Source organism: Staurois parvus, unplaced genomic scaffold (genome assembly GCF_062004578.1).
Source record: "Staurois parvus isolate SC_StPar_1 unplaced genomic scaffold, SC_StPar_1.0 ptg001282l, whole genome shotgun sequence".
In the NCBI taxonomy this organism is placed as follows: domain Eukaryota; kingdom Metazoa; phylum Chordata; class Amphibia; order Anura; family Ranidae; genus Staurois; species Staurois parvus.
Window position 1 is genome coordinate 135,355 of NW_028319078.1, and position 26,289 is coordinate 161,643.

At 43.1% G+C, this 26,289-nt stretch overlaps 1 protein-coding gene across 6 annotated transcripts in view; it reads left to right on the plus strand.

Annotated features, from left to right (window-relative positions):
* The window catches only part of LOC149437630 (asparaginyl-tRNA synthetase-like), a 179,984-nt gene that overhangs the window by 86,841 nt on the left and 66,854 nt on the right, over positions 1-26,289 (plus strand). For all 6 annotated transcript variants that reach the window (XM_089660820.1, XM_089660822.1, XM_089660817.1 and 3 more), the window contains 4 exons: positions 2,934-3,066; positions 7,240-7,338; positions 11,940-11,977; positions 19,992-20,058. In XM_089660820.1, the coding sequence (XP_089516946.1) occupies positions 2,934-3,066; positions 7,240-7,338; positions 11,940-11,977; positions 19,992-20,058 (337 nt within the window). The remainder of the gene's footprint in view (positions 1-2,933; positions 3,067-7,239; positions 7,339-11,939; positions 11,978-19,991; positions 20,059-26,289) is intronic.

A 26,289-nucleotide genomic window follows, 5' to 3' on the forward strand; every position in this document is an offset into this window, starting at 1 on the left:
AGAAAATACTGGCAGGCAATTTGCATTCTTCTGCGCAAAAGCTGCACACGGGACGCTCTTGGACTTTCCAGCACAACAGTGATCCTAAGCACACGGTCAAGTTTCCCCTCCGGTGGTTACAGCAGAAAAAGGAGAAGGTTCGGGAATGGGCATCACAGTCTCCTACCCTTAATATCATCGAGGCACTCTGGGGAGATCTCAAACGTTCTGTTCATGCAAGATGACCAAAGACTTTGCATGACCCGGAGGCATTTTGCCAAGACAAATTGGTAACTATACCACCTGCTAGTATTCAGGGCCTCATAGACAACTATTACAAAATACTGCGCATTGTCATTGATGCTAAAGGGGCAGTACACAGTATTAAGAACTAAGGGGATGTAGACTTTTGAACAGGGGCATTTCACTGATTTACTTGTTGCCATGTTTTGTTTTATGTGTATACAATGTTCAGCGAAAGCTAGATAAAAAGCAGCGATTGCATATGCCTTTAAGAAGATAAAGTAATAGTGCAGCTCTAAAGGTATAAATGAAATGAATAAATAGGTACGAGGGATCAATGGTATAAACATAGATATGGATAACTCCAAACTGTGCCCAATGACTAGGTATGCGTTAAAATAAAGACTATGAAAGATGTATAAAGAGTTCAAATAAATATGGTCAAAGTTCAGATAAACATCAAGGGTTATCGCCAGGTGACTCTGTTATTCCCAGTTAAATGTGATGCAATACTCCAGTAGTGTGCATGAAATAGGTAAAATGCGCACTCACCAGATGCGCATATGTATAGTGCATTGTATACAATAAATGGTGGTCTTTCTGGGCTCCCTTCTAGGGTGGTACTGGATACAGTGAATAAGGGGGAGAGAACAATGTTCTTGGACAACTTGCCAGCCAGCCTGCTAACAACCGAATTAACCTGTCTAACAGCATGCGTTTATAACGGGTTTAGTTAGCACACATTTGCAAATACATACGTAAACCACAGGGCCACGACACGGCACCCTGATAATCTGTGGTCCTAACTCTACAATTTGTGAGTCCCCATAGTAGAGGCACATGCATTTAATGGATAGATCAAGGGCAGGTGAACCTGAGGGAGCCACCCCTCTTAAAGGCAAAGGAGTGCCCTGGACCCCAGCAAGTAGCACAATGGCAACCAGGGTCCTAGTGCACCCACGTACCAAAAACTCAAACATGCATAAAAGTGGCCACCCGCCCAAGTCTATAACTAAATTGTAGAGTTAGGACCACAGATTATCAGGGTGCCGTGTCGTGGCTCTGTGGCTTACGTACGTATCTGCAAATGTGTGCTAACTAAACCCCTGTTATAAACGCATACTGCTAGACAGGTTAATTCGGTTGTTAGGCTGGCTGGCAAGTTGTCCAAGAACATTGTTCTCTCCCCCTTATTCACTATGTGATGCCTGTTTATGTGTCCTTGCTTCATAAGCCAGTTATAGACTTGGGCGGGTGGCCACTTTTATGCATGGTACTGGATACAGCTTAGGGTTAGATGGCCTTCCTCTGGGTTACAGGATGATGATGGCACACCCCTTTTGAGAACGTACCATAGTACGAAACGCGTCAAGGAGGAGCCTGCACGCCGTGACATCACGCCGCCGGATTACGGAGGTACGGCGGCCATTTTAGAGTACCAGCTGGTCAGTTTATTCAGCAGCTTTATGCTGCATGCATTTGCTTTTACCCTGCCTTATATCTATGTATGTGATCATTTTGGCATTTTATTTGTGTAATACCATTAAAACATTCCTTAATTACCACACTATGGGCATACCCCCCTTCTTTGCTCCGCATTCAGCACTTTAATCCCCCAGAATCTCCCTGGTGACCATCCCAGTGCCTGGAAGAGGTTGATTTATATATCTCCTAAAGGGAACCTTCGGCTTATCATCATCCTGTAACCCAGAGGAAGGCCATCTAACCCCAAGCTGTATCCAGTACCACCCTAGAAGGGATCCCTGACAGACCACGCGCTATATATATATGCCAGACACGTCCATCGTATTGCCAGACAGAGAAGCGTCACTAGTATGAGGACAGAAGAAAAGCCGAGCCTGACAAGTGACAAGAGGCGATTATGGAAAGTGGAGGAGAGGAAGCATATCGGCATTGATAGACCCTTCATCCCACCGAGAGATATACATTGAGCCATTTTTGCCAACCATGAGAGTGGGAGGAAACACGTGCTGGTGAGTGTACACCTGATAGGGGGAACACCATTTTCTTTTCTCAAGTGGTGGTTACTTTGAGAAGTGTGAAGAATCGTTTGGCGGATAAGGATCGTTCTTTGGACTTTTCTTGGGACTATACACTTATCTTTATTCATTTTATATTTTTTTTTGTCTACACATATATTTTCACGTATATATTTATGCACTACTGGATCACCTTTGAGTGCTCATTTATGTGTTATATTTGATATTTTTTTGAAGTAGCAGCATTTTGTTTTTATTCATTTTATTTATTTGTGGTTTATACAGTACATTGTTCACGCTTATCGCTCTGTTTTTCACTTTCACATAGGAGACGTTCAATATTAAGGTATAATCATGGCCCTCCCCTCATATCGTACAACGCAGCAACCTAAGAGGGGAAAAAACGGAATTGTTAAATATAACAAAAGTATTGCCTAAATTCAGTTAAATCCATTTCTCCATAGACATAACAGACCCTTTTAGATTGTAAGCTCTAATGAGCAGAGCCCTCTGATTCCTGTTGTATTCAATTGTATTGTAATTGTACTGTCTGCCCCTGTGTTGTAAAGCGCTGCGCAGACCGTTGGCGTGATATAAATCCTGTATAATAATATTATTGATAATAATAATAATAATTGTTATTATAAAAAACTGAATTCTGTTTTGTGTTTTACGATTAAGAATCCTCTTCTCATTTGTCTCCACGTCCAGCGCATTCACAAGAGTGTTCACCTTCGGGCCGACGTTTAGAGCTGAGAATTCGCAAGGCCGGCGACATTTGGCGGAGTTTTACATGGTAGAGGCTGAAATTTCCTTTACAGAGAGTCTGGAGGACATCATGCAGGTACCTTGCAAGTTGCTGCGTTTCACGTGAACCTGTCATTTTTCCAGTTGATCAGTATGCACCCAATTGATGCACAGAGGGTGCAGGCAGGGGGGAGGTTTACTAAGTGTACAGTGAAAATACAACGCAACTCCTCTGGTCTACTACAATTTTTGTTGTGTTTGCATTTGAACCATTTTTTTTTTTTTTTTTTAGGCTACATTCACATCTGCAATGTAGGCCGGTGCGAATTGTAGCGGCAGGAATCGGATTCCTGCTATGGCCAGCCGCCAGCTCCGTTTACTATTAACCACTTCCAGACCGGACACTTTTACTCCCTTCCTGACCAGGGCAATTTTCAGCTTTCAGCGCTATCACTCTTTGAATGACAATTGCGCGGTCATGCAACACTGTACCCAAATGAATTTTTTACCATTTTTTTGAGACAGATAAAGCTTTATTTTGGTGGTATTTATTCACCGCTGGGATTTTTATTTTTTTTGCTATGTAAATGAAAAAGTCCACAAATTTTGAAAAAAAGTGTTTTTTTTTAATAAAATTTTGCAAATAAATAATATTTCATCATAAATCTTAGCCAAAATTTATTCCGATATCTTTTTAGTAAAAAAAAAAAATCCAAATTAGTTTATAACCAAAAATTATAATTTTTAAACATTTTTTTTTACATTTTTATTTTTTTATATTATTATTATTTTTTTTTTTTTTTACATACTGTCACCCTAGCAGTACAGTGTCACCATGGTGACACCTGTACTACTTGTGGGGGTTGATGAAGATTTTTTTTTTTTTTTTTTTTTTACACTGATTGCTTTTACACCCATATAGGATGTAAAAGCAATCATTTCTCTTTCTGTCTGCATTCTTGCACTCATTGAGAAGTACTGAGTGAGCTGTGATTGGTCACAGCTTGTCACATGGTACAAGGCTGTTGTGAATAGCCTTGTACCATGTGACCTCTGTGATCATTCACAGATTTCACATGTAGTAAGCAATGATGTCACAAGTGACATCTTGCTTACTACTTTGCATGTGATCACTGATTGGCCAATCAGTGATCACATGATCGGGACCTTGTACAGAGGTCCCGTCCGACGATTGGTGTTTCACTGTGTCCGGAGGACACAGCGGGCACCGGATCGCGGTGCTGCGCGCTCCCTGGGATAAACGGCCACCCGACCCTGCACTGCCACCGCCCGGCCGTTTATATGCAACGGCCGGTCGGGAAGTGGTTAAGGATGCACCGAAATTCCGGTTGCTGACACGTTTCTGCCGAAAACACCCTTTTTGGCTGTCAGCCGAAATGTAAAAAAAGCACTTATACAGGTGCCGAAAAAAACGCACCCCTCGCCATCGCCCGGCCGCCGATCGGTAGTTCAGTCTTACCTGAGAAACTATCAATCCTGGCGTTGGGCATAGAGATGAGAGGAGGAAAGATGGCCGCCACATATCTCTATGCCCTTGGAGGACCGGAGCAATGTCACTTCCGGTTCCGGCCATTTTTTTTTTTTTTTTTTTTAAAGCACTAGATCAATGCTTTTTTTGATCCAATGCTTTACATTGCAGAGAAGAGATATGGGGTCTTATTGACCCCATATCTCTCCATAAAGAGGACCTGTCACTAATTATTTTTATCACTTTCACTAATCTATCACTAATTATTTTCTATCATTTCTATCAAGGGATGCATGCATTTCTTGTTATAAGAATAAAAGTGATTACAATTTTTTTTTAAAGAAACAGTGCAAAAAAAAAAAAAAACATTAAATACATTTTTTTTTTAAAGTTTAACGTGCCCCCATCCCCCCGTGCTCGCACATAGTAGTGAACGCTTATGTAGGCCATGCCCACATATGTAAATGGTGTTCAAACCACACAACTAAGGTATCACCACGTATGTCGGAGCGAGAGCAATAATTCTCGCACTAGACCTCCTCTGTAACTTTACATTGCTAACCTGTAGAAATTTTTGAAGAATCACCCATGGAGATGTTTAAGCACTGCAGTTTCACGCCATTCCATGATCGTGCGCAATTTTTAAGCGTGACATGTTGGGTATCTATTTACTCACCATAACATCCTCTTACATATTTTACAAAAAAACTGGGGTATAGATTTTTTTTTTTAATCAAAGTGTATTTTTTTCCAAAAAATATATATTCATTTTTAAAAACTGCTCGTTTCCGTTTCCAGACAAGTGCATTTTGAAGTTTAGGTTTCGGCACCTGAATTTTCATTTCGGTGCACCACTATTTACTATGACAGTTCGCCAGCAGCCACAGCTATTCGTGGCTCTCCGCACAGCCAGCAATTACCTGCAGTGGTCCCTGCTGGACACACATAAAGCGCATCCAGCAGCAATCACCGCAAGTAATCGCTCACTCTGCAAGGAGCCGCGAATAACTGTGGGTGCCGGAAACCTGTCATTATAGTGAACGGGACGGGGGCCGCAGCTTGCCGCTCAGAGCAACAGCAGGAATCTGATTCCTGCCGCTACAATTCACACCGGCCTAAGTCGTCGATATGAATGTAGCTTTAGAACTTCCAGTATTACTAAACCCAGGACCTTGCATTCACTACAGTATATCTGGTCTCCCCGGACCCTGCATTCACTACAGTATATCTGGTCTCCCCGGACCCTGCATTCACTACAGTATATCTGGTCTCCCACAGTACACACAACATGGAAATGCAATTATTTTAGTAAATACAAACTACTAAATACCTTTTCTCATCAGCAGTTAGAGCAGTCTTGTGACTTCAGTTGAGCACTGGTTAAAGCTTGTAGGGGGAGTTTTCTTTCTGCTCTAGGAGGATGCAGAACCTCTGACCTCTGTCTGGACAGTGCTGATTGGCCCTGTGCTGATCACATGCACTGTCCGAAGAAAGAAAAAAAAGGCTCTCTATCCATACACTCTAAACTGAGCATGTGCAAAGTGGCTCCACACTATATATCTTATGGGGAGATAAGAGGGGGACACTGGAAGAAGGGGAGGATCAGAGAAGACTGGATCAAGCAGCCTATTTACACAATGCAGAGGATTAACCCCTTAGATTCCACAGTGAGTATATCAGGCATGCTTTACTACATATACAGACTGATTTTACTGTTGTGGGTTTAGTAACACTTTAATCCCAGCCAAATTGACGAATAAAGAGTTGAAGTACACATATAGGACTTTTACGTACCAAATAATTTGTAGATCTTTTCATTCAGTCTTTGGATAGTGTGCCAGACAGCACAGACAGTGCTTAAAGCCCACATCCAGACTAATATTTATTTATTTTTGCCCCCCTCCCTCTTCCTCTTCTTGGATTGTTCAAGCCAGTTTTACTACTTAAGCCAGCCATAGGTGGATCGAATCTTGGGCAGTTCAGCAGAAACCGGCCAAAATTCGATCCATTTATGGGCAAGCTGGTTGTACTTAAGAGTAAAATAAGATCCATTCTGACTTTGCGATAGAGAGAGATAGATAGAGAGATAGATGGATGGATGGATGGAGAGATAGATGGTTGGAGAGATAGATGGATGGAGAGATAGATGGATGGAGAGATAGATGGATGGATAGATAGACGGATGGAGAGATAGACGGATGGAGAGATAGACGGATGGAGAGATAGACGGATGGAGAGATAGACGGATGGAGAGATAGACGGATGGAGAGATAGACGGATGGAGGGATAGACAGATGGAGGGATAGACAGATGGAGGGATAGACAGATGGAGGGATAGACAGATGGAGGGATAGACAGATGGAGGGATAGACAGATGGAGGGATAGACAGATGGAGGGATAGACAGATGGAGGGATGGAGAGAGAGAGATAGACAGATGGAGAGAGAGAGAGAGAGATGGAGAGATAGATGGATGGAGAGATAGATGGATGGAGAGATAGAGAGATGGATGGAGAGATGGATGGATGGATAGATGGATGGAGAGATAGATAGATAGATGGATGGAGAGATAGATGGATGGATGGATAGATGGAGAGATAGATGGATGGATAGATGGAGAGATAGATGGATAGAGAGATGGAGAGAGAGATAGATGGATAGAGAGAGATGGAGAGAGAGATAATCTGACTGCTTCTGAAGAGTGCATTTCCTTAGCACAGGCCCCTCCCTACTTGCATGTCATAACCCTTTCCTATTTTTCAATGAACTTTTTTATTTCTAGGTGATGGAAGACCTTTTTAAAAGGACAACCACATCATTGCTCAGCAAATGTCCTGAAGATTTGGCAATCTTCTTCAAATACGTCTCCCCAGGACAGAAAGTAAGTATGATGTCATACCAGCAAAGTCCTGGATTTTCCTTCCGGGACTGCCATAGTCAGATCTGGGCTCCAGACTGACCACATTTGTTAGGGCAAAGTGAGAAAAAACTTACGATACCTCGGCAGTTCATAACACACCTCTTCCCTTGGACTAGAGAACACCTCCATCTTATGTTATGGAGATGAGGTGAGGGGGAGGGTGTTCTGTAGTGCAGGAAAAAGAAGTGGACATGGCTGGGTTTTCAGCCCAGCATGGGCAGAGTTGTCCGATCTCTAGAGGAAGTTAAGAGTTCACTGGATTTTTGGAAGATCAACGGGTATTTTTTTGTACTTCTGCACTTTTTAAAATTATTTTTATGCTCAGAAATACACTTTAGGATCTCTTTATTTTAAAAGGGAATTTCTTGTACCAAGAACCTGTGTATACTCAGAGATCTGGCCCCATGTCTTTTGCAGCACTGTTGCCGTTCTGTTGAGAGATGTCCACTCCCTCAGCCTCCAGGAATAAACACCAAGTATCCCAGAAGTCTGCAGAATGATATGCAACATTTAGGCCACATGCACAGGGGCATACATCATTAAATTCTGGCTTTTTTTTCCATGCTGCATGCAACCACCCATAGGCATGAATGGCTGTGTGTGGGTGTACTGTGATGCTCATGTAAACATGCATATGGGAATATTCTCTGCTTGCAGAAAATCTGTCTACACGCAATATGTGGGGTTTATATGAGTGACAGCGTACAGCCACATACAGCCCTTCTATAGGTGGCTGTTCCCAGCTCCTGGGCTTGCCAGGAGTGGAAAAAAACATTGTACCCCCCTAATGCAGCCCAAAAGAAGATCTATCTGTGTGTGTGTGTGTATAAAAAATACACACACTATATTAAACACACACTGTATTGCCAGAAGTATTGGGACATCCCTCCATATCATTGGATTCAGATGTTCCAATCCCCTCCATGGCCACAGGTGTATACATTCAAGCCCCTAGACATGCAGACTGCTTCTACAAACATTTGTGAAAGAATGGGTCGCTCTCAGGAGCTCAGTGACTCCAAGCGTGGTCCCGTGATAGGTTGTCACCTGTGTAATAAGTCCATCCGTGACATTTCCTGGCTACTAAATATTCCACGGTCAACTGTTAGTGGGATTATAACAAAGTGGAAGCAACTGGGAACAACAGCAACTCAGCCACCAAGTGGTAGGCCACGTAAAATGACAGAGCGGGGTCAGCGCATGCTGAAGCGCACAGTGTGCAGAAGTCACCAACTGTCTGCAGAGTCAATAGCTAAAGACCTCCAAACTTCATGTGGCCTTCAGATTAGCACAACAACAGTGTGTAGAGAGCTCCATGGAATGGGTTTCCATGGCCGAGCAGCATCTTATTGATGGTTTCACATTTCTATTTATTTGCTATAGCACAATATTTCATTGCATATTTATTTTTGTCACCGTGTTATCTGATTTTTTTTTTTTTGCTCTGCTTTCACTGGTCATTGTAAAGATTTATGGGGTGATTATTGTTATATTCACTATTTAAGACAGCAGCATTATATATGTTTCATTTATTCATCCACTTATGTGAGTTCACTATTCACTCATTAAGTTTTTAGGTCATTTGAAATTATTTTATTTATAGTTCTTTTTGGTGTGTGGTTTTGTGAGGTTAAAATACTTTTGATATATTTATTTTACCCTGGGAAAGTATTCGCAGCTGAGGCAAGCTGAGTCAGCCGTCTTAGCTAACGTCGGATTGGCTGCCCCCTGCTAAGGTTAGAAAGCACTTAGAAACATGGAGATAAGTACCACAGAACTGGACAGAAGTGACATATATATATATATATATATATATATATATATATATATATATTACACACACACATAGTGCCTTGAAAAAGTATTAATACCACTTGAAATTTTCCACATTTTGCATGTTACAACCAAGAATGTAAATGTGTTTTATTAGGATTTTATGTGATAAACCAACACAAAGTGGCACATAATTGTGAAGTGGAAGGAAAATTATAAATGGTTTTCAAATTTTTTACAAATAAATATCTGGAAAGTGTGGCGTGCATTTGTATTTAGCCTCCCCTTATTCTGATACCCCTAACTAACATCTAGTGGAACCAATTGCCTTCAGAAATCACCTAATTAGTAAATAGAGTCCACCTGTGTGTGATTTATTGATACAGTTGTTCTGTGAAACCCTCAGAGGTTTGTTAGAGAACCTTAGTGAACAAACAGCATCATGGAGGCCAAGGAAAACACCAGACAGGTCAGGGATAAAGTCGTGGAGAAGGGTTGGGTTATAAAAAAAATATCCCAAGCTTTGAACATCTCACGGAGCACTGTTCAATCCATCATCTGAAAATGGAAAGATTATGGCACAACTGCAAACCTACTAAGACATGGCCGTCCACCTAAACTGACAGGCTGGGCAAGGAGAGCAATAATCAGAGAAGCAGCCAAGAGGCCCATGGTAACTCTGGAGGAGCTGCAGATATCCACAGCTCAGGTGGGAGAATCTGTCCACAGGACAACTATTAGTTGTGCACTCCACAAATCTGTCCTTTATGGAAGAGTGGCAAGAAGAAAGCCATTGCTGAAAGAAAGCCATAAGAAGTCCCGTTTGCAGTTTGTGAGAAGCCATGTGGGGGACGCAGCAAACATGTGGAAGAAGGGGCTCTGGTCAGATGAGACCAAAATGGAACTTTTTGGCCTGAAAGCAAAACGCTATGTGTGGGGGAAAACTAACCCTGAACATCACCCTGAACACACCATCCCCACCGGGAAACGTGGTGACAGCATCATGATGTGGGTTTGCTGTTCTTCAGCAGAGACAGGGAAGATGGGCAGAGTTGATGGGAAGATAGATGGAGCCAAATACAGGGCACTTTTTCTGCACTGCGCCTTTTAGGGCTAGGCCTTTTGGCTAAGTCCAGGGCAATTTGTATGCCACAGGCCTCAGGGCCTAGCCAGTGCACAATTGCACGACCACCTTTTTTTAATTTTTACTTATTTGTTTATTTATTTTATTTTTCTCCCACGTTTGTATCACTTTTCACTTATGTGTGTGTTTTTTCTCGCGGATGGTAGGGTGTGGGTCCTTGGGCCTACCCTGAAGTCTAGGGGGAGGATGTGTGACCTTTTGGTTCCTTCCTCCCCTGTCCCTGGGGGGGGGGTCTCTTTTCGGAAGAGCCCCCTGACCTAATACTTGGTGGCTGGCTTCGGCTAGCCACAAGGAAAGGGGTCCGCCAGGCCTTTTGGCTAGGCGGACCATGTGGAAACCTTAGTCCCTGTCAGGAGCCTCACGCCCCGGGGGATCAGGGTAGAAGTCCTACCCCTTCGGGGGGTGGACAAAGCACACCCCTAAGTGCACTTTTTTGTGTTGGTTTTGCACTAGCACGTTTTTTGTTCACTTGCAGGTTTTTGTTTTTCGCACTTCCGCGGACTTTAAAAAAAAAAAAAAAAAATCTGTTGGCCAAAGGCAAGTAGGATTCTTCAGTAATGGAGAACAAAAGACGGGCACCAACCTTGCACATTACCTCAGTAAACAATTGATTCATTGATTTAGGAGATATACTCACAAACATAGTAGGAAAACAAGTATGTAAAATCCAAAATCAAACCACACGATAAGGAGACACATGCACATCCAATCGGAAAGGGAGACTCTCAGAGTGACGTTGATGTGTTTCGAAGGGGGGTCCCTTCATCAGAGCTAGATGATGCTCTGATGAAGAAGGGACCCCCTCCTTCGAAACGCATCAGCATCACTCTGAGAGTCTCCCTTTCCGATTGGATGTGCATGTGTCTCCTTATCGTGTGGTTTGATTTTGGATTTTACATGCTTGTTTTACTGCTACGTTTGGGAGTATATCTCCTAAATCAATGAATTGTTTACTGAGGTAATGCGCAAGGTTGGTGCGCTCTCTTCCCCAGCTTCGCGTTAGAGCTGCACAGCCTTTGATCGACCCTGGATGAATTCCCATACTCTCCAATAATATTGGTCCATCGGCCCCCTACTGATCAGGGTCCATGAGCACAGGAGGTGTTGCTTTTAGGATTCTGCAGTAAGGCCGGGTTCACACTTATGCGGTGCAGCATATCGCATGTGATTCGCACAGGAACCGCAACGCATCCCTGTGAAAATCACATGCAGTTTCCGTGCGGTTCTGTTTGAGCCGTATATTTTGTATGGCTCAAATTGCATTGCATCCGCCCTAAAAAGGTGCAGGACCCTTTTTTTTGTCTGCACTAGAATCAGATCACATGAGTATTCATGCCTATGCAATCCAATTCTGCACATCGCACCGCTTTTTGCAGACCGACTTCGGGGTGCTGTTAACTTAACATACACATCTGCAGCGGTTCACATGAACGGGGTGCGATTGTGATGTGGTGAGGAATTCGCACAGAAACCGGTGCAAATTCTGCACCGCATCAGTGTGAACCCGGCCTTAAATGTTACAAAATTCCTTGCAGTATGTATAAAATTGTCCTTGGGGGGGTGGGGGGTTTGGTTCTTTCATTAAAAAAACAGAAGTGATGATTTATTTCCATTAATTCTCTCATTTCCTCCATTTCTTTCCAAGGACAGGAGTGAGAACCTAATAAAGAACAAGTTTACCACGTAAGTTTATATTATGCTTTTGTTTTCCCTGATTTCCCCCTCCCCCTCATTAACATGCTAATGACATTATGTTAATCAAACCTTTCAGTTTTGGTTAAATGCCTTGTAATAGTCTCAATGATATCATCACTGGGTCACTGTGCTTCACTATGCACTGAGTGCAGTTCTGGAAACGTGGGAGGGGCCATCAGGGTGCTGTATCTATATAGGAAGTGCAGCGCTAAAAGAGATATATAGATAGATAGAGATAGATAGAGATATATATATAGAGAGAGAGATAGATATAGATATATATATATATTCCAATAAAATATATTCTATTCAGTATGCTCTCCAAATCATATGGCTATAAGAAGTAACGTAATAAAATGTTAAAAATAATAAATAAATTAATAGTGACAGTTCGCGATAAGTGAACTATTCAGGAGTTGATAGTGACTTTCCGATCCTGCGGTCTGGTGAAAAATAGTAAAAATGCGCACTCACCAGATGCGTATTTTCAATACGCTTGTGATAAACCAGAGGTCCCCCTCATGGGATGGGATGGACAAGCTGGGCCATCTTAGCGGACTCTCCTTCCTCTGGGTGTAGAGCGGCCAAACTGTTGTCTCCCTCTGGGAATGGACAGCCTACATCAGGGCATGCGTCATCCTTAAGGTGGTGTCAAGTGTCACAGACTTCTGATGCTTGGGCTCTGGAACGGATATGGGGCTCACCAGCAAGAAATAGCCCATAGTGTAGTAGTTTAAAATTGGCGTTTATTAATCCACGTGGTAAAATAACTCGGATATAAATAAAAGCAAGAAAAAACAATTACTGACCAAATGTGCAAATAGACATCACGGCGTGCAGGCCCCTTTAACGCGTTTCGTGCGATAGCACATCATCAGAAAGGCGTGGCCTGAATACACCACAGCACCCTGCCTCAGTACTTCTCTCAGGAGCCCTGATGCAAGCAGTGGGTTAGATCTTGTGAGGAGTTACGGAAATATCAAAATGCCTTGATGGGTTGATGTTTGTCTGGAGGAGTGGCTGTTCCATGACTGCCCGTATTTACCTGCAAACACGTGAGGCTGAGCCTCCATGGATGAAACAACCAAAAGTGATTCTAAAGACTTATTTTCTTTGAAGAAAAAATAACAAACATGTCTATACGTACCTGCTGTGTGCTGTGGTTTTGCACAGAGCAGCCTGGATCCTCCTCTTCTCGGGTCCCCCACCGGCACTCCTGGCCCCTCCCTCTTGTCGGGTGCCCCCACAGCAAGCAGCTTGCTATAGGGGCACCTGCTGCTCCATGTGTCCATTTACACACGGAGCCGCGGCTCGGCCCCGCCCCCTCTCTTTTCTTATTGACAGCAGTGGGAGCTAGTGACTCCCGCTTCTGTCTCAGCCAATGAGAAGAGGGAGGCCGGGGATAGCCGAGACTCCAGTGCACATCGCTGGATCGAGAGGGGGCTGCTGGGAGAGGTGAGTATTAGGAGGGCTGCTGCACACGGAAGGTTTTTTTACCTTCATGCATAGAATGCGTGAAGGTAAAAAACCTTGAGCCTTTAGAACCACTTTAAATCCAGCTAGTGAAAGTGGGAGGCCAGAGACGGCTAGGCTGGGGAGGAAAGGACCAGACCAGGGGTCTCCAAACTTTCTATAGGAAGGGCTAGGTTATTATTTATTTATTTCAGGTACTTATATTTTGCTGTCAATTTATGCATCGCTTTACGTGTGTGTGTATATATTGTACTTTTACATCAGTCCCTAACCCTCAAGGGGCGTACAATCTAAGGTCCCCAACTCACATTCATACATACACATACTAGAGCCAATTTAGACAGGAGCCAATTTTGGAGTGTGGGAGGAAATCGGAGTACCCGGAGGAAACCCGCACAGGGAGAACATGCACACTCCAGGCAGGTGGTGCCTTGGTTAGTATTCGAAGAAAAGACCCGAGTACTGCCAGGCAGAAGTGCTAACCATTTAGCCACTGTGCTGCCCAGTCCTTCAGACCTTAGGGGGGCTGGACGGTGCCCAGTTGGAGTACACAATGCCCTATCTTTGGTATTAGGGGGAGAAATGGTTGGTGTCGGTGGGTGGGATAGTGCCCCATTTTTGTTGTTAGTGGAAGGAATTATGCCCCATTGTTGGTGTCAGTGGGAGGAATAGATTCCCATTGTTGGTGTTAGTGGCAGGAATAATGCCCCATCGTTGGTGTCAGCGGAAGAAGTGCCCCATTATTGGTGTCAGTGGAAGGAATTATGCCCTATCGATGTCAGTGGAAGGAATTATACCCTATCGTTGGTGTCAGTGGCAGGAATTATGCCCCATTGTTGGTGTCAGTGGAAGGAATTATGCCCTATCAATGGTGTCAGTGGCAGGAATTATGCCCTATCAATGGTGTCAGTGGCAGGAATTATGCCCTATCAATGGTGTCAGTGGCAGGAATTATGCCCCATTGTTGGTGTCAGTGGAAGGAATTATGCCCTATCGTTGGTGTCAGTGGAAGGAATTTGGCCCTATCGTTGGTGTCAGTGGGAGGAATAGTATCCCATTGTTGGTGTCAGTGGCAGGAATAATGCCCGATTGTTGGTGTCAGCAGAAGAAGTGCCCGATTGTTGGTGTCAGTGGCAGGAATTATGCCCCATTGTTGGTGTCAGTGGAAGGAATTATGCCCTATCGATGGTGTCAGTGGCAGGAATTATGCCCCATTGTTGGTGTCAGTGGAAGGAATTATGCCCCATTGTTGGTGTCAGTGGCAGGAATTATGCCCCATTGTTGGTGTCAGTGGCAGGAATAATGCCCCATTGTTGGTGTCAGTGGAAGGAATTATGCCCTATCAATGGTGTCAGTGGCAGGAATTATGCCCCATTGTTAGTGTCAGTGGAAGGAATTATGCCCTATCGATGGTGTCAGTGGCAGGAATTATGCCCTATTGTTGGTGTCCGTGGAAGGAATTTTGCCCTATCGTTGGTGTCAGTGGAAGGAATTTTGCCCTATCGTTGGTGTCAGTGGCAGGAATTATGCCCCATTGTTGGTGTCAACGGAAGGAGAAGCGCCCCATTGTTGGTGTCATTGGCAGAAAATATGCCCAATTGTTGGTGTCAGTGGCAGGCCCTCTAGGGCTGGTTATAGTAAAGGGCCACATGCGGCAGCAGTTTGGAGACTCCTGTATTAGATGACGTTGAGCATCCTCCAAGCAGTAACTGAGGCAGGCTGTGTCTGATTTGCTGCAGCTTTTAATGCACATTATGAGAAGCTCACAGTGTGCAGTGAAATCGGAGGAAGCGATTTCAGCACAGGAGAGGAGCCGGTACACCTGTGCAAGACTGAAGGAAGAGCTGGAGGTCAGTTTTAAAGCTTCCGTTAGGGCTGGTTCACACGGCTCCAGCTGAGATCAGCGGATCGCACTGTTTCCCTTTTCTTTTCTTTTTTTTTCTTCATTCAAAATGTTGCCAGATACGGTATCCACTAGTGCTGGATGACCATATATTGGTCCTGCTCCATCGTCTACAATTGTCTTGGTCACCTTTTAGATGTGAGGGTGCGCCCCATTTGGAGAACTACAAATCCCAGCAGGCCAGGATTGTTGTTGTTTTTTTTTCTTTTTTAGGGCAAGCTTATTATCTGTGGAATAATTAGGTCAGCTGACGTCCTGTGACGGTTCCTGTCCATTACACAGCGATGCCATATCAGTACGGAGCCATCTTTATATGGAAACCCATTCAGTTCACCGGCATAATTGAGCTCCAATTAGGGTAGCAATCAGGAGTAGTTAAGAGTCGCTCAAGTACAGCGATTAGTGCTGAGAAAATTGGGGCTTTTTATGGGGAAATTAATACTCTAAAACGAGAAGCGGATCTGCCATTGCTAAAAATATCTTTCCTCCATAGGAAGGATTACTTTCCTTTCTGACACCATTAGCACCTTTTTATCTTTTTTTTCTTTTTTTTTTTGTAAATTTTGCAGACCTGCTTCCACATAAGGCTGATGTCTAACTGGATTAGAATCGAAAACCTTGGTGTTTGGTCATGTGATCTCCATCAGTGGGGGACAGGGGCGGACTGACAACTTATGGGGGCCCCGGGCAATAGGGGATCATGGGGCCCCTGTGTCCTTTCCCAAACTCAAAAAACCCTATGAAAAAGGTACCAGGGGCATCTCATGGGGCCCCCTACTGACCCCGGGCCCTCGGGCAGTGCCTGAGTTTCCAAATGGTCAGTCCGCCCCTGTGCATATAATAATGTAATGTAACATATTACACATTCTATGTGTACTGCATATAATACCTTGTCGTGTTCACATTTCCACCTGAGCAACATGCGGTTCACTTTCTTTTGTTAAAATTGGTTTGTTTTTAAGAAATGCCTCTTTTGAGACCTTGACGTGACATCTTGAGTCTGACTGGTGGTCTTTGTGCCGAGTTTCATGGGAGCCCATATGGAAAAAAATATATTTGAAATGTATTTTAAAAATATTCTTCCCAAATATATTGACATATATTTGAAATGCTACAATTTTGCCAATATTCAATATATTTCAAAATATATATATTCTTCAGATTTTTTTAACATATACCGTATTTGCCGGCGTATAAGACGACCCCCCTACTTTTCCTGCTAAAATGTAGTGTTTGGGCTATACTCGCCGTATAAGACTACCCCTCTTCCAGTGCACACCAGTGGGAGGAATAGTGCCCCATCATCGGTGTCAGTGGGAGCAATAGTGCCCCATCATTGGTATCAGTGGGGGGAATAGTGTCCCATCATTAATATCAGTGGGGGGAATGGTGCCCCATCATTGGTGTCAGTAGGAGGAATAGTGTCCCAACATTGGTGTCAGTGGGAGGAATAGTGCCCCATCATTGGTGTCAGTGGGAGGAATAGTGCCCCATCATTGGTGTCAGTGGGGGGGTGGAATAGTGCCCCATCATTGGTGTCAGTGGGGGGGTGGAATAGTGCCCCATCGTTGGTGTCAGTGGGGGGTGGAATAGTGCCCCATCATTGGTGTCAGTGGGGGTGGAATAGTGCCCCATCGTTGGTGTCAGTGGGGGGTGGAATAGTGCCCCATCGTTGGTGTCAGTGGGGGGGGGGGAATAGTGCCCCATCGTTGGTGTCAGTGGGGGGGAGGAATAGTGCCCCATCATTGGTGTCAGTGGGGGTGGAATAGTGCCCCATCATTGGTGTCAGTGGGGGGTGGAATAGTGCCCCATCGTTGGTGTCAGTGGGGGGGGGGGGGAATAGTGCCCCATCGTTGGTGTCAGTGGGGGGGAGGAATAGTGCCCCATCGTTGGTGTCAGTGGGAGGAATAGTGCCCCATCATAGGTATCAGCGGGAGGAATAGTGCCCCATCATTGGTATCAGTGGGAGGAATAGTGCCCCATCATTGGTATCAGTGGGAGGAATAGTGCCCCATCATTGGTATCAGTGGGAGGAATAGTGCCCCATCATTGGTATCAGTGACACCAATGATGGGGCACTATTCCTCCCACTGACACTTGCTGACTCTGTTCTCGTATGGTGCTGCTGCAGCCAGCATATGTGGTTGCAGCAGCACCTCTACACTGACCACTTACCTGCTGGTCCTGCACTCGATTTTCGCGCGGCCGCTCGGCTCCACCCTCTCGCCGGTGATTGGCCGCCTGTGTGCCTTTCCTGAGCTACAGTTCTGGCGGCCAATCGCTGGTGAGGAGGCGGAGCCGAGCAGCCGCGCGAACATCCAGTGGCCGAACTGAAGGCGCAGCCGCGCTTCCTGGACCGGATCGTCGTGGGACCGGAACCAGGTAAGAAATAGCCCCTGCCCACCCCTGTACTTAGTGTCCCTTCCGTTAGGGGAAGGGGGGGGCGGCGGCGGCACCGCGCCGCCCCCCTAAAAAGTGTCATGTCATGTTATACCGGCGTATAAGACGACCCCCGACTTTTGAGAAGATTTTTAAGGGGTAAAAAGTCGTCTTATACGCCGGCAAATACGGTAATTTTAACATCTATTTTTACATATATTTGTAAATGCATTCCAAAAATGTAGATTTGTATTTTTAAATACAGTATATTTGAAATGTATTTTTAAAAATGTTTCACATATTTTGTAAACAAAACGCATTTCAACATACAGTGTGTGTGTGTATATGTATGTGTGTGTGTGTGTATGTATGTATATATATATATATATATGTGGGTATATTTAAAAATATATTTTTAAATTATATTTCAAATATATTTTTCTTCCATGTGGGAGGAGCCAGCAGTCTCCTGAAAACATCACAGCATCCTGTCTCTGATTTTTTTCATATGTGAAAGAAAACATTCCTGGCATCGCTTTAAGTGCACATGCTGCTCCCTGCTTGCCACTGAGTGCTGCAGACTTTAGCTGTATGATCTGCTGAACAGTTGCTTGATTTGAAATTGAGCAGATGATCAGAAACTTGCACAGCTAAAGTCTGTACCAACCAGAAAGCATGTACATGTAAAGGGATGCCGGGAATGTGTTCTTTCATATAATGCATGGAAACAAAATAATAGGAGAGAAAGCTAATAGCTGTGGGAGACTGATCTGCTCATCAGTTGCTTGATTTGTAATCAAGTAGGCCTTCAGCAACTTGCACAACTAAGGGTCTGTACCACCCTGGGTGCATGCACATCTAAATGGATGCCGGGAATGTGTTCTTCATGTAATGCATGGGAACAAAATAATAGAAGAGAAAGCTAATACCTGTGAGAGACTGATCAGGTCATCAGTTGCTTGATTTGTAATCAAGTAGGCCTTCAGCAACTTGCACATCTAAGGGCCTTCACCACCCTGGGAGCATGCACATCTAAAGGGATGCCGGAAATTTGTACTTTGATATAACGAAAGGTGGGCTGCAGTTTCAAAGTGTTATATTGTGGATGCATGTTTGGAATTGGGAGTAATCAGTTTCTAACCAGGAAAGCACTTGCTAGTGGTGTGGGGGAGAAGGTAAGGGTGAAGTTCAGCATTAAATAAATATATGATAAAGAGTGTCAATTCCTCTTAACCACTTCCCGACCGGCCGTTGTATATAAACGGCCGGACGGTGGCACTGCAGGGTCGGGTGGCCGTCTATAAACGGCCTCCCCGCACCCTGCTTGTGCGCGCTCCCTGGGAGCGCGCAGCACCGCGATCCGGTGCCCGCTGTGTCCTCCGGACACAGTGAAACACCGATCGTCGGACGGGACCTCTGTACGAGGTCCCGATTATGTGATCACTGATTGGCCAATCAGTGATCACATGCAAAGTAGTAAGCAAGATGTCACTTGTGACATCATTGCTTACTATGTGTGAAATCTGTGAATGATCACAGAGGTCACATGGTACAAGGCTATTCACAAAAGCCTTGTACCATGTGACAAGCTGTGACCAATCACAGCTCACTCTGTATTTCTCAATGAGTGCAGGAATGCACACAGAGAGAAAGAGAAATGATTGCTTTTACATCCTATAAGGGTGTAAAAGCAATCAGTGTAAAAAAAAAAAAAATCTTTATCACCCCTCACAAGTAGTATAGTGTCACCATGGTGACACTGTACTGCTAGGGTGACAGTATGTAAAAAAATAAAATAAAATAAAAAAATAATAATATAAAAAAATAAAATAAAAATGTAACAAGAAATGTTAAAAATTATAATTTTTGCTTATAAACTAATTTGGATTTTTTTTTTTTTACTAAAAAGATAACGGAATAAATTTTGGCTAAGATTTATGATGAAATATTATTTATTTGCAAACTTTTATAAAAAAAACACTTTTTAAAAAAATTTTTGGACATTTCATTTACATAGCAAAAAAAATACAAATCCCAGAGGTGAATAAATACCACCAAAATAAAGCTTTATCTATCTAAAAAAAATGGTAAAAAATTCATTTGGGTACAGTGTTGTATGACCGCGCAATTGTCATTCAAAGTGTGATAGCGCTAAAAGCTGAAAATTGCCCTGGTCAGGAAGGGGGTAAAAGTGTCCGGTCTGGAAGTGGTTAAACAAGGTTTATTGTTGTTCCTTTATTTTTACAGAATGTCTTACACAGAAGCAATAGAAATTCTACGGAAAGCTCCAGTCACCTTCCAGTACAGCACAGAGGTGGGTGATACAGACAAAGGTTTGGTGAGGCAGATTGAATAATGTAGGTATCAAGTCAAGAAAGAATCCATTATTTACCTGCAGGGAAGAAGAGGAAGAAGAAGAAGGGTTACTACAGAGGAAGAGTTACTCTACCAACATGTGAACTTTGAGCAACCCTTGTAGATTACCCTTAAAATAGGTAGTGAGCGCTCTAATAGATGTCAGCAGCTAGAACACAATAGGCAACCACAATGCCTTAAATATAAACAGTCAAACTAAAATAATGAAGTGCAGCGCTAAGAAGAATAAAAAGTCAATAGAGTGATAATCTGGTATCACAATGGTGTACTGTAGAGGTACGGAATCCCACGGCTTCCACTTTATCAGAATGACAGAAATGCGCACTCACCGGAAACGCATGGGTTATGCGCATGTGTGATTATGCATCACGGGCAATGGGAACATCAGAATCCAGGCAGCCAGGCGTCTCCCTCACGATGGGTCATCACAGACTCCTGTAACAGGTCCGGGGGATCCCCTTAAGGTAAGCCAGCTGTTCCCTTCTCCAGGAAAAAACCTCCTCTCAGGATGGCAAAAGTGCTTTCTCTATGGGAGTGAAAGCTCCAGATAGGAGCCCCAGAAAACAAATGCCCAGAATAGTGTAGTATGTTCAAAATCTCAGGTTTATTCATCAAAATAGCAGCAGGGCAGTAAGCATATGGTACATCATGATATGTGAAGTACATAAAGTAAACAAATGCAGTACTGACCCCCAGTGGTGTAAAACGCCGGGCCTCCTCGTGGCTCCGGCGGGTATAAGACGTCACGCTCTGTGCAGTTCCTCCTTAGGCCTTTCGTGCTAGAGGCACATCATCAGAGGGGAGACTGCACAGCAGCGTGACTGACGCCAGTGTAAGAAATAAGGGAACTGGCACATGCGCAATGAGCCGCGGCCATTTTCCCGAAGACAAACGCGCACTGCGCATGCGCGAGCACGGCAGCGCCATTTTGCCGTGGATCCGCGATCTACCATGTAATGAGGAGGAGACAGAGAAGTCTCAAAGTAAAAACCCAGACACGATTGTTAACTATGTCACAGACCCCAGGGAGTGAACTGTATACAATATGTCACAGACCCCAGGGAATAAATAGTAGATGCTATACCTTTATAGGGAGTGAAAGTGCCAGTATCTGTAATCTTAACAGTGCACAAAAATGAACTATGGGGTATAGAGATCCCCTCAGTGAATGGCATAAGTTATATAACGGACCACGGCAAGATGCAGGATACAAACGCATACATGCTACAAACTTTAGATATAAGAAAATAAGAGGGACTCTTTGTACATCTAAAAAATTTAACTACTGCCGAAATTAAAACCTTATGGGATGTATCTTTCTTGGAAAAGTATATTAAAGAACAGATGGTTCCCAGATCACTCCGGTGGGACGTACGCCCAGATTCGGAGGATCCCAGTAGCCATTTTGAGTGGTACCAATTTTTTAATAACACTGGTATTGACCTTCTAAAGTTTCTCATTATACGCAAAAAGAAAAAGTTAGCATATTTGGATAAAGAAATCAATTTAGTGCGAGAGAAATTAACCCCCTTTAAAGATAATGAGAAATATAAATTTGAATCCGATAAATTAAAGGTTCATATGGAAGGGGTGGAAAAAGAACAGAAAATTAAAAAGAGGAAAAAATATAATAGAGATTATAAAGATTATTCTGACAAAATGGTTTTTGATTGGCAGAAACAATTAGACCCTGTTAACCAACCAGTCCCTAACCACATACCTCCTATGATGGGACCGAATAAAAATCAAAGCAGGCCAATTATGAGAGATCATGAGTATCAACATTATGATCTACCCACCTACAATAGATATGAACCTTTGCAGAACGTTCATGATGAGAATATAGGATCACGAGATTTCTGTTGGTATTCAAATACCACTAATGCTCCATCTGACAATCACCATCCCTATCCTCATAATGAATATGATAGGTCGTATGGGAATCAATACCCCTCGGGGTCGTATAATTATGACCAATACCAACCTCAACAGTTTAAAGGGCAACATAAAACGCAATACTCATCTCCCAGGAATAATAAAGGGGGTAAAAACTACAACAAAGGTACTTACCATAAACCCAAACATGACAACTCCCGATTAGGACCAGCTAATTATAATAACAATAAGAACAATAAACCATTTAACAATAACTTTAGACCACCACCTAATTCGGATTACTATTACAACCAGCAACAAAATCCTGATTATTATCAGCAAACTACCAATTATCCCCGTCAGCCTTTTTTAGGGGTGAGCAATACAAGAAAAAGAAGGGACACAGGAGGGGAAAGAGAGGAGGGAAGAGAGCAAACGGACACTCCAAAGAAAAGGAGGGTGTAAAGACACAAGGTATTTTTAACCTTAGTGGAACTAATCTTACAGAAAAAGAGCTTCACTTGCTTGATAAAGGATTGAAATATGCCCCATCAAAAAGCCTTAATAAGTTTGAAACCTATATGGACATACATAAGTTCGCACGACAATTGTCCCTGAAAAGGTATTTTGCGAATAATCCTATCAATGGGGATGTATCGATTGGAAAATATACTCATTCTAATCTACGCAATGCATCCACCTATAACCCTCCCCCACAAACTCACTCGTATGTGAATCTATTTAGAGACAAGGTCCTGAAAGAATTGAGGGAAATACCATTTAAGAGACCTTTTGACAGAACAGGCGACACTAAAGCCATTAAATCATTATTAGAAAGGAAGAATTTGGTAATAAGACCAGCAGACAAAGGTGGGGGTGTAGTGGTTCTCAACAAGGAAGACTATATTAATGAGGTTAACAACATTTTGAGCGATAATACCACTTATGTTCGTTTACCTAAGGATCCTAAAATAGAGTACAAACGTTCTCTTAAAAACATCATCAACAAGGGGTATGTAGAGGGTATTCTGAATAAGAAAGAAAAGTCCTTTTTATGTCCAACAGCACCCAAGTTACCAGTCTTGTATATATTACCGAAGGTTCATAAGGACCCCATAAAACCACCGGGGAGGCCAATAATAAGCGGTATTGGTTCTTTATCCTCTAGGATTGGTGAATATGTGGACTTTTTCCTCCAGCCACTCGTTTTACAAACTGCAGCGTATTTAAAGGACACCAAACAGGTCCTAAACGAGGTCCGCTCCCTAGTCACTTCTCCCAACACCTTTCTGGTTACAGCGGATGTCGCTTCTCTATACTCAAACATTAACCATAATGATGGCATGGAAGCGGCTGATTTCTTTTTAACACAATACAGTCCCTTACCTGTCACCCAGAAGAATTTCATTCTAGAGCTTTTAGAATTTGCTATGTTAAAGAACTATTTTTGGTTTAATAAAGACTACTATCTGCAGATAAGGGGCGTGGCAATGGGGGCAAAGTTTGCCCCCTCCCTGGCAAACCTTTTTATGGCCAGGTGGGAGGAGGACCTTATTTTTGCCAGAGATTGGCCTGAACTGTTGTTTTACAAAAGATATATCGATGATATCTTGCTTCTATGGAATGGGGAGGAGGAGTCTCTCATAAACTTCTTTAACTCATTAAATAATAATACCCTTAACATCAAACTCACATATGTTTATAGCCGGGAGGAGATTAATTTCCTAGACTTAACTCTTGTCAACTACATGGGCAGGATTACCACTAGATCTTTCTTTAAGGCAACAGATCACAATAGCTTTATTCCTCTTGGGAGTTGTCATCATCCCAAATGGCTGTCTAATATTCCTAAAGGACAGATAATGAGGATCAGGCGCAATTGCTCGGATTATGAGACTTTTCACGTTCAGGCCAATATCTTAAAACATAGGTTTCTGGAGAAGGGATATAGTGAGACAACCCTTGATCATACTATTCGGGTAGTGGCGCAGATGAATAGAAACACCATGCTGATTGATAAAACAAGGAGCAATCAAAGGAAAAAAATCTGCCCATTTGTCACATCCTTTTCAACCCAATATAAGGCAATCAATAAAATAATGAATAACAATTGGGGTATTTTAAAAATGGACCCGGTTCTAACAGCAATACTACCGGAGAAACCGGAAATTGTATTTCGGAAAGCAACTGCTGTTAGGCACATGATTGCACCAAATGTTGTGGATCCTCCTAATAACACTTCTCTGTTTAAGGATCTAAAAGGATTTCACCCCTGTAATAAATGCATCATCTGTAAGTGTGACAATACCAGAAAGAGGAAAATCAGTACATTCCAATCATCAGTTACTGGAAAAATTTATAACATTAAACATTTCATCTCTTGTCATAGCAAATTTGTAGTGTATTTACTACAATGTCCCTGCCAAAAACAATATATTGGCAGGACAACAAGACGTCTACGTGACCGTTTACGCGAGCACGTCTCCAATATCAAGAAGGGTTTCAGGGAGCACTCATTATCAAACCACTACCGCCTCCACCATAATAAAGACCCTTCCTCACTTAAATTCATTGGGATTGATGTAATCAATAACCATTGGAGGGGTATTAATAAAACCAGGGCAGTTTCCCAAGCCGAAACCAAATGGGTGTTTGAGCTCCAAACTTTACATCCTCTGGGCCACAACATTGAGGTAGACGTCAATTGCTTCATTGCTAACAACTGACGGTCTCATTTCATATCTTTTATACTTTTTATTTTTTATTTAATCATATATTGTGATTTGAGTTTTCTTTGCACACTATGCTTTAATTATGTTGGACTATCACCTTGGGTTTATTTCCAGCATGAGAGTTATTTTCCCAAGCATATATCATTTATGTGTATAACATTTTAGTGTTTGAAATGTATCATGGGAGATTTTTTTCCTTATGTATAAACTTCTAGTATTTGGCATTTTATCATATACAGTCATGGCCGAAATTGTTGGCACCCTTGATATTTCTCCAGGAAATCATGTATTTCTCACGAAACGTATTGCATTAACACATGTTTTGCTATACACATGTTTATTCCCTTTGTGTGTATTGGGACAAAACAAAAAAAGGGAGGAAAGAAAGCAAATTCGACATAATGTCACACAAACCTCCAAAAATGGGCTGGACAAAAGTATTGGCACCCTTTCACAACTGCGGATAAATAAGAATGTTACAAGCATGTGATGCTCCTGTAAACTCACCTGGGGCAAGTAACAGGTGTGGGCAATATAGAAATCACACCTGAAAGCAGATAAAAAGGAGAGACGTTCACTTAACCTTTGCATTGTGTGTCTGTCTGTGCCACACTAAGCATGGACAACAGAAAGAGGAGACGAGAACTGTCTGAGGACCTGAGAACCAAAATTGTGGCAAAATATCAACAATCTCAAGGTTACAAGTCCATCTCCAGAGAACTAGATTTGCCTTTGTCCACAGTGCGCAACATTATCAAGAAGTTTGCAACCCATGGCACTGTAGCTAATCTCCCTGGTCGTGGACGGATGAGGAAAATTGATGAAAGATTGCAACGCAGAATAGTCCGGATGGTGGATAAGCAGCCCCAAACATGTTCCAAAGACATTCAAGCTGTCCTGCAGGCTCAGGGAGCATCAGTGTCAGCGCGAACTATCCGTCGACATTTAAATGAAATGAAACGCTATGGCAGGAGACCCAGGAGGACCCCACTGCTGACACAGAGACATAAAAAAGCAAGACTACAGTTTGCCAAAATGTACTTGAGTAAGCCAAAAGCCTTCTGGGAAAACGTCTTGTGGACAGATGAGACCAAGATAGAGCTTTTCGGTAAAGCACATCATTCTACTGTTTACCGAAAACGGAATGAGGCCTACAAAGAACAAAACACAGTACCTACGGTAAAATATGGTGGAGGTTCAATGATGTTTTGGGGTTGTTTTGCTGCCTCTGGCACTGGGTGCCTTGACTGTGTGCAAGGCATCATGAAATCTGAGGATTACCAAAGGATTTTGGGTCGCACTGTAGGGCCCAGTGTCAGAAAGCTGGGTTTGCGTCCAAGATCCTGGGTCTTCCAGCAGGACAATGACCCCAAACATACGTCAAAAAGCACTCAGAAATGGATGGCAAAGAAGCGCTGGAGAGTTCTGAAGTGGCCAGCAATGAGCCCAGATCTAAATCCCATTGAACACCTGTGGAGAGATCTTAAAATTGCTGTTGGGAAAAGGTGTCCTTCCAATAAGAGAGACCTGGAGCTGTTTGCAAAGGAAGAGTGGTCCAAAAT